At 39.1% G+C, this 15,195-nt stretch overlaps 1 protein-coding gene across 1 annotated transcript in view; it reads left to right on the forward strand.

The window, feature by feature from the left end:
• Positions 1–2,071: 2,071 nt before the first annotated feature.
• ARHGAP24 (Rho GTPase activating protein 24) overlaps positions 2,072–15,195 on the forward strand; it is a 1,388,018-nt gene continuing 1,374,894 nt past the window's right edge. The window contains exon 1 of the mRNA XM_077275809.1: positions 2,072–2,406. Within this exon, the coding sequence (XP_077131924.1) occupies positions 2,322–2,406 (85 nt within the window). The 5' untranslated portion in view covers positions 2,072–2,321. The remainder of the gene's footprint in view (positions 2,407–15,195) is intronic.

The following is a 15,195-nucleotide window of genomic DNA, read 5'->3' on the forward strand; positions in this document are numbered from 1 at the left end:
TAAATATATTCTATCTCTAAATAAATATTTTAACGAAAAAAACACAAAACAATAAAAGTACACATATTTGGTATCGCTGCTTCTACAACGACCCCACCTATAAAACAAAAAGATGGATATAAATAAACATGGTACCGCTGAAAACGTCATCTTGTCCCACAAAAAACAAGCCACCACACAGCTCCATGAGTGGAAAAATAATAAAGTTATAGCTCTCAGAATAAAGCGATGAAAAATAATTGTTCTTTCTATAAAATAGTTTTTATTGTATAAAAGCGCCAATGCATAAAAAAAATAAAAAAAAGATACTGTCGTAATTGTACTGACCTGAAGAAAAAAACAGCCTTATCAATTTTACCCCACCCGGAACGGCATAAACCGCCCCCTCCAAAAGAAATTCCTGCATTGCTGTTTTTTGTTCATTCTGCCTCCCAAAAATCGGAATAGAAAGCGATCAAAAAATGTTATGTGCCTAAAAATGGTACCAATAAAAACATCAACTTGTTCCACAAAAAACAAACCATCACATGACTCTGTCGGCCAAAATATGGAAAAATTATAGCTCTCAAAATGTGGTGATGCATAAAATATTTTTGCAATAAAGAGCGCCGTTTAGTGTGTGACAGCTAGCAAACATAAAAACCCGCTATAAGGCCTCTTTCACACATCCTGACATTTCCAGTACCAGAGATGTCATTGTCCATCTGTGTAATGTTTGCGGCACACATGTGGCATCCGTGTGCTGCTCGTGTGCTGCATCAGTACCACATGGATGGGCACCAGGGAAGAAGCGTCACAGTAAGCGCTGTTCCCCAGTGCCGGGTGCTGAACATGGCTCTCATCATTCTTCTCTGCTCTGCTGGCAATCGGCGCGAGTAGGGAAGAATGATGATGATGAGGAGATATATTTAAGTGATAAATAGAGACAGCAGGCGGCAGCTTATGGGACTGTTACTCCTATCAGCATACCCCTACTGACGCTAATAACAGTTACAGCAGGAGCACCTGATGGGGGTATTCATCAGCCGCAGCCTGCGCTATAAAAAAATAAATAAATAAATGAAAAAAGGCATGGGTTCCCCCGTATTTTCTATAACCAGCGTGGCAAAACTCACAGCAGAGGGCTGCAATCCTCAGCTGTCAGCTTCAGCAACTTTGGTTATCAAGAATAGAGCAGTCCCCAAGCTGCTTTTTTAAATTATTTTTGACAACCAGCCTTGCTAAAGCTCAGAGCTGCCTTTTGGTATTCTCAGGCTGGTAAGGGGCCATGGCTATTGACCCTCCAGCCTAAAAATGCAGCCTGCAGCTGCCGTTCACTCTTGTCAAACTCCACAGGCAGAAATGTTCTCCACTATAAGCTATGCCAGTAGGGAAGAATACCAGGATACAAATAGTTTGATGGACCAAGCTGTGAAAAACCTCTGTATGCCTAATGGCATACAGAGGGAGGTACAAAAGAGTCTTCATGGACTTCTTTGGCAAACATGTTACAGCTCTATATGAAACTGATCCACAATAAGGTGGTGGCAGAGGCAGACATACCATTGGTGCAGCATGTGGAGCCACACAGAGCCCAAGAGGTGAAGGGCCCACTTCTGCTTCCAAAGCAGGTGAAGTTGTGCATTATGATGAGGTACTGGACTGCAAAGGGCCCATATATTGTTCTTGCACAGGAATCCTCTTAGATTTGTGTCTGCTACTTGTTTGTGGGCATGGGTACCTGCAGTTCCTTAATTTAATGAGTGATTTCTAGGCACTGGCAACTTGAGCGTGCTATGTGTTTTTTCTCCATTTTCTGCAGACTAGTGGGCTCTTTTAATGCCATTGTCATGCTTTTAGGAAAGAATGAGGCAGGCATGTGTCACAGGGCATGATGCACTCCAGAATTTACTGCTAATGGTAATGTTAATTAGAGCGTTGCCGGTTGGTTTAATTGTCTCTGTGAAAGTCATTGACATGCAAATAAAAATTGGTATTAGCACAAGGCGACATGGTCAAAATGATCAATATTGTGTCGTTCACAGGAACGAGCAGTTCTTTTTCTGTGATTCAAACTGCTACCTAGTGAGATGCTTGAATAGGTAAATTCCGTGGTGAAGGCATACGGGCTTTCTGGTTGGTAGGTTTTGAAATATCACTAGGTCTTCATCCAATGTGAGCCGGAGGAAAGGAAAGCAGCAGATTCCTTTCATTATAAAGAAGCAGTTAACAGATCGTTCTTTCTGAAGTGTTTGACTATTCACCGGCGGCATCACTTTCTACGTAGACACTCGCTCCTGTACTAAGACTATTTTCTACTTGGTGGGGTAAATGAATGAAATATGATGACTCTTCCATCCGCATTAAGAGAAACTCTGCTCCCAGGGCTGGTGGCTACAGCATTCAGCCAGACACACACAGGAATCAGTAAGTACACTGTTATAAGGATACCTTGCTTTTTGCTCTGCTAGTTGTTATTGCAAGTTGTGGTCCCTAGGCTGGGATTTTATCATATGGATCGAAATACCAGATAAACTTGCTGTTATTTCTCTTCACTATGTGACCCTTTAATGCTTGATATAATAGGCAAATAGTAATGCAGTTGCTTTGACAGCAACCAAATTAGCAGGTAGTGTCATGTGGAACTATGATGATGAATCATTCTACTATAATATTCCATTTTCTTATGGTTGTCTTACATCGTTGGGTGTCTTTTTCACTAACAATTTGGATGAAAATACAGTGTATTGTGGCAGCAATTAATGGAATTTGTTTAATTTTGTGTATAAATGTTAATTGATCCTTTCCTTGGTCATTTATAGCTGTTCTAACCATGAAATCACTAATCAAAAGATGTAGATAGATGGATAAAAAGATAGATAGATAGATAGATAGATAGATAGATAGATAGATAGATAGATAGATAATAGATTGATAGATAGTTTTTAGATAGATGGATATATATGTGATAGATAGAGATAGATAGATAGATTTATAGATAGATAGATATATAGATCTATGTATGGGATAGATATAGATAGATACATAGATAGATAGATGGATGGATGGATGGATGGATGGATGGATGGATGGATGGATGGATAGATAGATCGATGGATAGATAGATAGATGGGATATATGGAAGGATAGATATAGAGAGATAGATGGATAGATAGATAATAGAGATAGATAGATACACTATACATAGATAGATATTAGATAGATAATAGATAGATGATAGACACTATACATAGACACTATACATAGACAGATAGCTAGATAGATACATAGATAGATATTAGATAGATAGAGATGAGAAAAATAGATAGATATATATGGGATAGATGGATAGATGACCGACAACAAATATAGATAGATAATAGATAGACATTATACATAGATATATAGATATGAGATCGATAGATGATAGACACTATACATAGATACATAGATATGGGATAAATCATAGACACTATAGATAGATAGATAGAGGATAGATAGATTGATAGACATTATACATAGATAGATAGATAGATCGATAATGTAGATAATGTTGACAGGTGATAGATATGGGATAAAAAGATAGATAGATAGATAGATAGATAGATAGATAGATAGATAATAGATTGATAGATAGTTTTTAGATAGATGGATATATATGTGATAGATAGAGATAGATAGATAGATTTATAGATAGATAGATATATAGATCTATGTATGGGATAGATATAGATAGATACATAGATAGATAGATGGATGGATGGATGGATGGATGGATGGATGGATGGATGGATGGATGGATGGATAGATAGATCGATGGATAGATAGATAGATGGGATATATGGAAGGATAGATATAGAGAGATAGATGGATAGATAGATAATAGAGATAGATAGATACACTATACATAGATAGATATTAGATAGATAATAGATAGATGATAGACACTATACATAGACACTATACATAGACAGATAGCTAGATAGATACATAGATAGATATTAGATAGATAGAGATGAGAAAAATAGATAGATATATATGGGATAGATGGATAGATGACCGACAACAAATATAGATAGATAATAGATAGACATTATACATAGATATATAGATATGAGATCGATAGATGATAGACACTATACATAGATACATAGATATGGGATAAATCATAGACACTATAGATAGATAGATAGAGGATAGATAGATTGATAGACATTATACATAGATAGATAGATAGATCGATAATGTAGATAATGTTGACAGGTGATAGACAAAACATGGATATTGTAAATAAATAGAAAGCACTATATTTATCACTGTTTTCTTAAGATGCCTTCCATTTGCATATTTATTAGTTTTTTTTGATTGACAAATTTTAAGTCTAATAATAGCAGTTAAATAAAAGTTGAAAGCAAATGGATATTTTTCTTACTGCTGACTTGACTCACCCAATTAGACTGTTTCTGTCATAAATTCTTCAAGATACACAATTTCTACAGTTTGTTGTTTTATTAAATCCCCTTTGCAGATGTGGTTTTAATTGTCAATACAACTAAGCGCTGTTTCTACCGTTACCTCATGGTCTGATATCAGATCCAGCAAATGCATTTCCATGGTAACTGTTTAAAGAAGTTAAGCAGCATGCGCTCAGCTTGTCTGACATTAGAATAAAATCTAACTATGTCATTATTCCACTGTTAGAAACGAGAAAGTCTTGATTTGCTGGAGTGTTGTGCATCTCTGTTTTTAATGATGGTTTCGAATTCTCAACTTGTGGTGGATACTTGGTAGAGATTGAAGAGGTATTGGTTAATTTTGTGCTGTAAAGGATCGGCAGAGGAAGATTTGTTTGTATGGCTGGGGATACATGCTTGGTATGTGATGACAATACACTTGTTGGTCACAATACCAAGGCGTAACTACAATAGGGGCAGGGGTTGTAATTGCATCTGGGCTCTGGAGCCAAAGGGGTCCAAAAAGTTAATTTGGCTGTATAAAAAGTTCAATACTATTAAAGACTTGAAATACTTGTTGGCCCTGTTGAAGCTTTTGCATTGAGGCCCATGAGCTTCAAGTTACGTCACTGCACACCATGCTTCATAGAAACCGTACTCGAATGTGTCACTATGCAAATGTATTTACAGTCATATGAAAAAGTTTGGGCACCCCTATTAATCTTAAGCTTAATGTTTTATAAATTTGTTTTTTTTGCAACAGCTATTTCAGTTTCATATATCTAATAACTGATGGACTCAGTAATATTTCTGGATTGAAATGAGGTTTATTGTACTAACAGAAAATGTGCAATCTGCATTTAAACAAAATTTGACTGGTGCAAAAGTATGGGCACCTCAACATAAAAGTGGCATTAATATTTTGTAGATCCTCCTTTTGCAAAAATAACAGCCTCTAGTCGCTCCCTGTAGCTTTTAATGAGTTCCTGGATTCTGGATGAAGGTATTTTTGACCATTCCTGTTTACAAAACAATTCCAGTTCAGTTAAGTTTGATGGTCGCCGAGCATGGACAGCCCTCTTCAAATGATCCCAGATGTTCAATGATATTCAGGTCTGGGGACTGGGATGGTCATTCCAGAACATTGTAATTGTTCCTCTGCATGAATGCCTGAGTAGATTTGGAGCGGTGTTTTGGATCATTGTCTTGTTGAAAGATCCATCTCCTGCATAACTTCAACTTCGTCACTGATTCATGAACATTATTGTCAAGAATCTGCTGATACTGAGAGGAATCCATGCGTCCCTCAACTTTAACAAGATTCCTGGTGCCGGCATTGGCCACACAGCCCCAAAGCATGATGGAACCTCCACCAAATTTTACTGTAGCAAGTGTTTTTCTTGGAATGCTGTGTTTTTTTTCTCGCCATGCATAACGCCTTTTTGTGTGACCAAACAACCCAATCTTGGTTTTATCAGTCCACAGGACCTTCTTCCAAAATGTAACTGGCTTGTCCAAATGTGCTTTTGCATACCTCAGCCGACTCTGTTTGTGGCGTGCTTGCAGAAACAGCTTCTTTCGCATCACTCTCCCATACAGCTTCTCCTTGTGCAAAGTGCGTTGTATAGTTGACCGATGCACAGTGACACCATCTGCAGCAAGTTGATGCTGCAGCTCTCTGGAGGTGGTCTGAGGATTGTCCTTGACTGATCTCACCATTCTTCTTCTCTGCCTTTCTGATGTTTTTCTTGGTCTGCCACTTCTGGGCTGAACAAGAACTGTACCTGTGTTCTTCCATTTCCTTACTATGTTCCTCACAGTGGAAACTGACAGGTTAAATCTCTGAGACAATTTTTTGAATCCTTCCCCTGAACAACTATGTTGAATAATCTTTGTTTTCAGATCATTTGACAGTTGTTTTGAGGAGCCAATGATGCCACTCTTCATAGGAGATTCAAACAGGAGAACAACTTGCAAGTGGCCACTTTAAGTAGCTTTTCTCATGATTGTATACACCTGGCTATGAAGTTCAAAGCTCAATGAGGTTACAAAACCAATTTAGTGCTTCAGGAAGTCAGTAAAAAGTACTCAGGAGTGTTCAAATCAAGAAAATGATAAGGGTGCCCATACTTATGCACCTGTCAAATTTTGTTTAAATGCAGATTGCACATTTTCTGTTAGTAATATTTCTGGATTTAAATGAGGTTTATTGTACTAAGTCCATCAGTTATTAGATATATGAAACTGAAATAGCTGTTATAAAAACCCAAATTGTTATAAAGAAAAAAGGTTAACACTAATAGGGGTGCCCAAACTTTTTCATATGACTGTAAGTGTTTCACTTGCTTATTTAGAACCTTTAATTTCACACTGCTTTACAAATAACATGACTGTCCACATTGGGACCCAACTCACAGTCTAAATTCCCATGCAAACTTCAGAAGAACATACAAGCTCCTTGAAGATGTTATCCTTGTTAGGATACGAACCCAGGTCCCCAGCGTTGCAAGACTGCACTGCTAACCAGTGAACGACCATACTGCCATGTGCAGGTTGCTGATACTTTAAATGTTACTACAAATCAACAGTATTAAACATAATGACAGCATCTGCTATGTTGGCCATGTTGAGAGAGGACAATCCAGGTTTGCCCAATATTCTATTGATGTCGTAAAATTACACATGCACAATTTTTTCAGTTTTTTTCTATCGACAAAGACGCAAGAGAGCTTGTTTTTTGCGGGACGAGTTGTAGTTTTAAACAAAATCATTCATTTTACGAAAGTTCTGAAAAATGGTAAAAAAAAAATTCCAATTAGAATGACATTGACGAAAAAAAGCAATTCTACCAAGTTATATTGGGTTTTGTTTTTACAGCATTCAATATATGGTAAAAATGACCTAGAAAAATAATTCTTCAGGTTGTTTTAATTATAGCATTACCAAACTTACATAGACTTTTTTTTATTAAAGTAGTAAAAAATTATTTAAAAATGTGTCAAAAAATGTTTGGTTTCTGTCGCTTTTTCCAAGACTCTAACACTTTTTATTTTTCCGTCAATGGAGCTTCCTTTATGCTTGGCAAGTTGATACCACTTTGGTGTACATTTGATGTTCGTTTTTTATTACTCTTTTCTTAAAAAGGTGTAGTGACCAAATGCCATTGGGATGTTTCAATTCTTTTTTTTTCTTTTTACACCGTTTACTGGTTAATTAATTTTATACTTTGGTAGACTTATAGAGGAACTTTTACAGATTTGGAAGTACTATATATGTTTACTTATTTTCTTTATTTTCAAATGGTGAGTAATTCGCATTTTTATATGTTTTTAAACTTTTTGCTTTATTTTTTTAGTCCTCTTAGGAGACTTCAACCTGTGATCTTTTGATTGCTTTGTTCTATAACCTGTAACACCATCGTATATAGTGTACACTGTGTTCCAAATTATTATGCAAATTGGATTTAGGTGTGATAAAGATTTAATTGTTTTGTTTTTCAAATAAACTCATGGATGGTATTGTGTCTCAGGGCTCAATGGATCACTGAAATCAATCTTAAACACATGTGATAATTAGTTTTCCAGGTGATTCTAATTAAAGGAAAACTACTTAAAAATGATGTTCCACATTATTAAGCAGGTCACAGTTTTCAAGTAACATGGGAAAGAAAAAGGATCTCTCTGCTGCTGAAAAGCATCAAATAGTGCAATGCCTTGGTGAAGGGATGAAAACATTAGAAATTTCCCGAAAACTTAAGTGTGATCATCGTACTGTTAAGAGATTTGTGGCTGTATCTGAGCACATATGTGTTTGTGCTGATAAAGGCATAATGAGGAAGATTTCTGCCAGGCAAGTTCATCGGATTAAGAGAGCAGCTGCTAAAAAGCCATTACAAAGCAGCAAACAGATATTTGAAGCTGCTGGTGCCTCTGGAGTCCCTCATAGCTCAAGGTGTAGGATCCTTCAAAGGCTTGCTGGGGTGCATAAACCTACTATTCGGCCACCCCTAAACAGTGTTCACAAGCAGAAATGGTTGCATTGGGCCCACACATACATGAAGACTAATTTCCAAACATTCTTGTTTACTGATAAGTGTTGAGCAACCCCGGATGGTCCAGATAGATGGAGTAGTGGATGGTTGCTGGATGGCCACCATGTCCCAACAAGGCTGCAACAACAGCAAGGAGGTGGAGGAGTCATGTTTTGGGCCGGAATCATGGAGAAACAGCTGGTATGGCCCTTTAAGGTTCCTGAAGGTGTGAAAATGACCTCTGCAAAGTATATAGAGTTTCTGACTGACAACTTTCCTCCATGGTATAAAAAGCAGAAACGTGCTTTCAGGAGCAAAATCATCTTCATGCATGATAATGCACCATCTCATGCTGCAAAGAATACCTCTGAGTCATTGGCTGCTATGGGCATGAAAGGAGATAAACTCATGCTGTGGCCACCATCTTCCCCTGTCCTCAACCCTATAGAGAACCTTTTGGAGTATCATCAAGCAAAAAATCTATGAGGGTGGGAGGCAGTTCACATCAAAACAGCAGCTCTGGGAGGCTATTCTGACTTTATGCAAAGAAATACAAGCAGAAACTCTCCAAAAACTTACAAGTTCAATGGATGCAAGAATTGTGAAGGTGATATCAGAGAAGTGTCCTATGTTAACATGTAACTTGGCCTGTTAGGATGTTTTGGAGTTAAATAGCTTTTTTTTCAGTGAATGTGACCTCCTAATGCTGCAAATTCCACAAATGAGCATTTTCAGTTCTTTAAAACATATCAAATGTTTAGAAATTCTACTGTGCTTAATAATTTGGCACAGTGCATTTTAAGTTTTTATTCATTTTGGAGATTATACTGTTATCATTGGGAGGTTTATTCAATAAAATTCGATGTATACTCTAAAGGGTTATTACTTTTATTACACTGACTGTCATTTGCACCAACCATTTAGGAAAATCAGAGAAAAATGTCATTTGCATAATAATTTGGAACATAGTGTAAATCATGCTCTCCTGCGTCTCCTGGGATTACAGGAATATCAAGATGGCAGCCTTGGTAAACAATCAGTATCCCTTCATCAGGACGTGGATAACAGCTCTACTTAATGCTGCTTGTGGAAATTGACAACGGCACCTAAATGGTAAAAAGCAGCGACCATGGCTTAGCACCCGTTGCTACTGCCAGCTTTCTAATCCACAATAGAAGGATGAACAGATCCAGAGTGTATAAAACATATAATATTTATTAATCTATTGAAAAATGACAATAGAAAAAAGAAATAAAAAGGCAGAAAATGTCTCATAAAAAGAGATGCCACAAAATCCATAAACATTCCATGCAATAAAAGACTGTTCATTTTGGGTTGGCACCCGTAAGTTCACGTGATTATGCTCGGAGCGAGGTGACTGAACATTGTGAATACAGGGCTCTGCTGTGTTAGCGGTGCGGATTTCTTTCCTATGGTACATGCTTTTGAAATCCATAAACATAATTCATCATAAATTTATAACAAGGTGTCAACAACCAAATCCATTTACAAAATTTATCATAGTTTGTAACCAGGTATAGCAGTCTGTAAGTATAATTTGTCAAAGATCAAAAACAAAATTGTCTTTAACATTCCCCTAATGTTGTATATGCAAGCGAAAACTCAACAGTTGAGGGGGAATATAAGCATGATTAACGACTAGGGTTGAGCGACTTTTATTTTTATAGGATCGGGTCGGGTTTCACGAAACCCGACTTTCTCAAAAGTCGGGTCGAGCGAAATCGGCCGATCCTATAAAAAAGTCGGGGTCGGGGTCGGCCGAAACACGAAACCCAATGCAGTGCAATGGGATACTATGGTTCCCAGGGTCTGAAGGAGAGGAAACTCTCCTTCAGGCCCTGGGATCCATATTAATGTGTAAAATAAAGAATTAAAATAAAAAATATTGATATACTCACCCGTCCGGAGGCCCCTGGACATCACCGCTGGTAACCGGCAGCCTTCTTTGCTTAAAATGAGCGCGTTCAGGGCCTTCCATGACGTCACGGCTTCTGATTGGTCGTGGCCGCCCATGTGACCGCCACGCGACCAATCACAAGTCGTGACGTCATTTAAGGCCGTGAACGCGCTCATTCTTAGGAAGGAAGGCTGCCGGAAAGAAGCCTAGGGTGAGTATATTCCTATTAGGTATATACTCACCCTCGGACGCGCCCTGCTTCTTTCCGGCAGCCTTCCTTCTTAAGAATGAGCGCGTGAAGGGCCTTAGATGACGTCACGGCTTGTGATTGGTCGCGGCCACCCATGTGACCGCTCACGCGACCAATCACAAGCCGTGACATAATTCTCAGGTCCTAAATTCCTAGAATGAGGAATTTAGGACCTGAGAATTACGTCACGGCTTGTGATTGGTCGCGTGGCGGTCACATGGGCGGCACGCGACCAATCAGAAGCCGTGACGTCATGGAAGGCCGTAAACGCGCTCATTTTAAGCAAAGAAGGCTGCCGGTTACCAGCGGCGATGTCCAGGGGCCTCCGGAGAGGTGAGTATATCAATATTTTTTATTTTAATTCTTTATTTTACACTTAAATGTGGATTCCGATACCGATTTCCGATATCGCAAACATATCGGAACTCGGTATCGGAATTCCGATACCAGATTCAGAAGATCGCCGACCTCATGGCCGACCCCACACAGGGGTCGGGTCGGGTTTCATGAAACCTGACTTTGCCAAAAGTCGGCGACTTCTGAAAATGGCCGACCCGTTTCGCTCAACCCTACTAACGACAATAGGGTATGTGTAATACAGCTGCCTGGAAATCAAGAGAGTGGCGTCTCCACACCTCAATGCATGTTTCACTGCTGGCTTCTTCCGGGTACGCCCCAGACCTAGGTTTCAGAGGAGGAAATTAGAAAAAAAATTGAAGCTAAAAATGTGGTCAAATCTGTACTAATATACCCTATCCTGGTATATATGGCCCCCTCATCCCAATCCTTGTATGCGTGGCCCCCTCATTCCTATCCTGGTATTCATGGCCTCCTCATCCCTATCCTGGTATGCATGGTGCCCTCATCCCTATCCTGGTATGCATGGCCCCCTCATTCCTACACTGGTATGCATGGCCTCCTCATCCCTATCCTGGTATGCATGACACCATTATCCCTACCCTGTTATGCATTGTCCCCTCATCCCAATCCTGGTATGCATGGTCCCCTCATTCCTATCCTGGTATGCATAGCCCCCATCCCCATCCTGGTATGCATGGCCTCCTCATTCCTATCCCGGTATGCATGGCCCCCTCATCCCTATACTGGTAGGCATGTCTCCCTTATCCCTGGCCTGGTAGGCATGGTCCCTTCATCCCTATTCTGGTGTTCATGGCCCTCTCATTCCTATCCTGGTATGCAGGGACCCCATCTCCATCCAAGCATGCATGGCCCCATCCTTATCCTAGTATGCTTAGTCCCCTCATCCCTATATTGGTCTGCCTGGCCTCCTCATCCCTATCCTGGTTTACATTGCTCTCATCAGAAAAACATAAAAAAAACCATAAACCATTATGCTTACCTTCCTGCCCTCCCTCGTAGGGTCGTGTTCCGATGTCAGCAGCTCATTTATGCTTGTAAGCAGCACATGGCAGTGACATCATGCGCTGTTTACAAGCTGAGGACAGTTGCTGGAATACTCACTGCTCCCCATGACGGGACTATGTACGTGGAAAGCAGTGAATATTCATTGCTCTTTAAAAGCGTGCACAGTGTTAGCCACCGCCGACTTTCTGCAGATGCCGAGCGTTCACGTGTGCCCACTACTAAATGGAATGAATATTCGCTGCATTGCATGCTTGTGGGAGTGGAGAGTAGTGAATATTCATTCCCTTAAAAGCATGCACATGCAAAAGCTCAGCAGCTGCAGGAAGCTGGCTGCTGCGGCTACCAGCATGTCTGCTGTTAAATAGAAATAAATATTCACTGCTTTCCACTCCCATAGGTGTGTAATGCAGTGAATATTTATTCCCGTAAGTAGTGGGCACACACACACAAATGCACAGCAGCTGCAGGGAGCTGGCTGCTGCAGCTAACAGCGCGTCCGCTATTAAAGAAAAATGAGTATTCACTTTTCTCCACTCCCATGGGAGTGGAAAGCAGTGAATATTCATTTCTCTTTAGCAGCGGGCACAGGAGTTAGACACAGCTGCCGGCTCCTGCCTCCTGTGACCCGCTGCTAAGCAGTTGCCACTCCCCTAGCTCCCCATCCACAACAGGTACATCCAGACTATAGGATGCATCCAAATTTTCCTCCACATTTTTGGAGGAAAAAATTCTGTCTTATAGTCCAAAAAATATGGTATATAGAGCCCAATGAGTTAAAAAGTAGCTATATTACACAGCCATGGCTAAAAGTGTTGGTACCCTTGAAATTGTTCCAGAAAATGAAGTATTTACCCCCAAAATTATTGTAATTACACATGTTTTATTATGGGCATGTTTATTTCCTTTGTATGTATTGGGACAACACAAAAAAAGAAAACAAAGAGCAAATTGGACATAATTTCACATAAAACTCCAAATATGTCCCAGACAAAATTGTTGGCACCCTCAACTTAATATTGGGTTGCACACCCTGCTATCAATCGCTTCTTATAACCATCAACAAGCTTCTTACACCTCTCAAATGGAATTTTGGACCACTCTTCTTTTGCAAACTGCTCCAGGCCTCTCATATTTGAAGGGTGACTTCTCCCAACAGCAATTTTAAGATCTCTCCACAGATATTCAATGGGATTTAGATCCGGGCTCATTGCTGGCAACTTCAGAATTCTCCAGTGCTTTGTTTCCATCTACTTCTGGTGCTTCTTGAAGTATGTTTGGAGTCATTGTCCTGCTGGAAGACCCATGAGCTCTGGTAATCCTTTGGTAATCCTTTGATAATCTTCAGATTTCATGGTACCTTGCACCCAGTGCCAGAGGCAGCAAAACAACTCTAAAACATCTTAGAACCTCCAGAGTATTTGACAGTAGGTATTGTGCTCTTTTCTTTTTAGGCCTCATTCTCTTTTGGGTAAACAGTACTGTAGAGTGATGTGCTTTACCAAAAAGGCTCTATCTTTGTCACGTCTATCTACAAGATGCTTTCCCAGAGGGATTTTAACCTTCTCACATACATTTTGGAAAACTGCAGTCTAGATTTTTTATGTCCCTGTGTCAACAGTGGGGTCCTCCTGCCATAGCATTTAATTTGATTCAAATGTTGATGAATAGTTTGCACTGATGCACCCTGAGTCTGAAAGACAGCTTGAATTTGTTTGGAACTTGATTGGGTCTGCTTACCTACCATCTGGAATATCCTGCATTGCAACATTTTATAAATTTTTCTCTGCCGCCCACATACAGGGAGATTAGCTACATGGGTGCCATGGGTTGTAAGCTTCTTGATTATGTTGAGCACCAAGGAGAAAGGAACATGATGATCTCTGGAGATGGACTTGTAACCTTAAGATTTTGTCTGGTTTCATGTGTGATTTTCTTATTTCCTGCATCTGTTAGTTGCCACAGGTGGGTTTGAAGGGGTGTCACATGCTTGAAGCTAAGTTGTTTATCCACATTTTTGGAAAGATACAAACAAATTTATATGTCCTGTTTTGGGGGTTTAGTGTGAAATTATGTCCTATTTGCCTATTTTTCTCATTTTTTTGTGCTGTTCCAATATAAACAAAAAAAAAACGTGTATAACAAAACATGTATAATTGCAATAACTTTCTCAGAGAAATACTTCATTTTCAAGAACAATTTCAAAGGTGCCAACACTTTTGGCCATGACTGTCATCTGTACCATTGCAGAATTAGAGAGCATTGAATAATAAGTGCCCCCAGAAAGTCAAAGAGTCAGATTTATCAAAACTGCAAGAAACGCTGTCTTTGTTGTCTTCAACAACCAATTAGTGAAGCTTTATTTTTACTGGAACAGTTTTATTATTGAAAATTGAGCCCTTATAAATGAGGTGTATGTCTTGAAAACATTATACTGTTTTCTAATTTGTGTTTTCCAAGCTAAAAAAAAAGGGTGATGGTAAGATCATATAGAATATACATAGATGAAAAAAATTATAAAACTGTAGCATGTGTTTTTTTTTTATTATTTCAATCTGAAATCTCATTATATTTCAACAAAATTCAGTATCTGTGCTGATAGTAAGCATGTATGAGAGCAAATTTCCTTTTTTTAAAAGTAATGTATCATCTATATTCTTAAAATTAAAATGATGCATTTTTCTGTGATTTTTTTTATGATGTAATTTACATAATTACGGGCATCTAATTTGCCGAGGGTTACTGCTCTAAGATGTGGGCAGCAATTCTGAGATTTTTGCGAGCATGCCCTGTGATATATACAAAGGTCAATGTGTAGAAAATAGCAGGAAGTGCAGAGTGACCAACAGATATTGCTAATGATGGATGTAATTTTATCTGCGTCCGGTTTTACAATTGATGTATGACCTGTTTTGTATTTATATGTGATCATAATGAGCAGGAACAGACACTCAGAGCTTGGGGCCCCTGTGGAAGAAATGTGTCTGGGCCCTTCTCCTTTTATGGTGTCAAAGGTACAGATATATATATATATAGCGACACACACATATATATATATATACTGTATGTATATCTTACATAGCCTCCTTTATTATGTATATTGCCATCCCTTATTACACAGTGCGCTCTCTTGTTACGTACAGCTCTGTTTCTTACATATCAGATTATATGGAGCCCTGTT

This window comes from Ranitomeya variabilis, chromosome 1 (assembly GCF_051348905.1).
Source record: "Ranitomeya variabilis isolate aRanVar5 chromosome 1, aRanVar5.hap1, whole genome shotgun sequence".
NCBI classification, from domain to species: Eukaryota; Metazoa; Chordata; class Amphibia; order Anura; family Dendrobatidae; genus Ranitomeya; species Ranitomeya variabilis.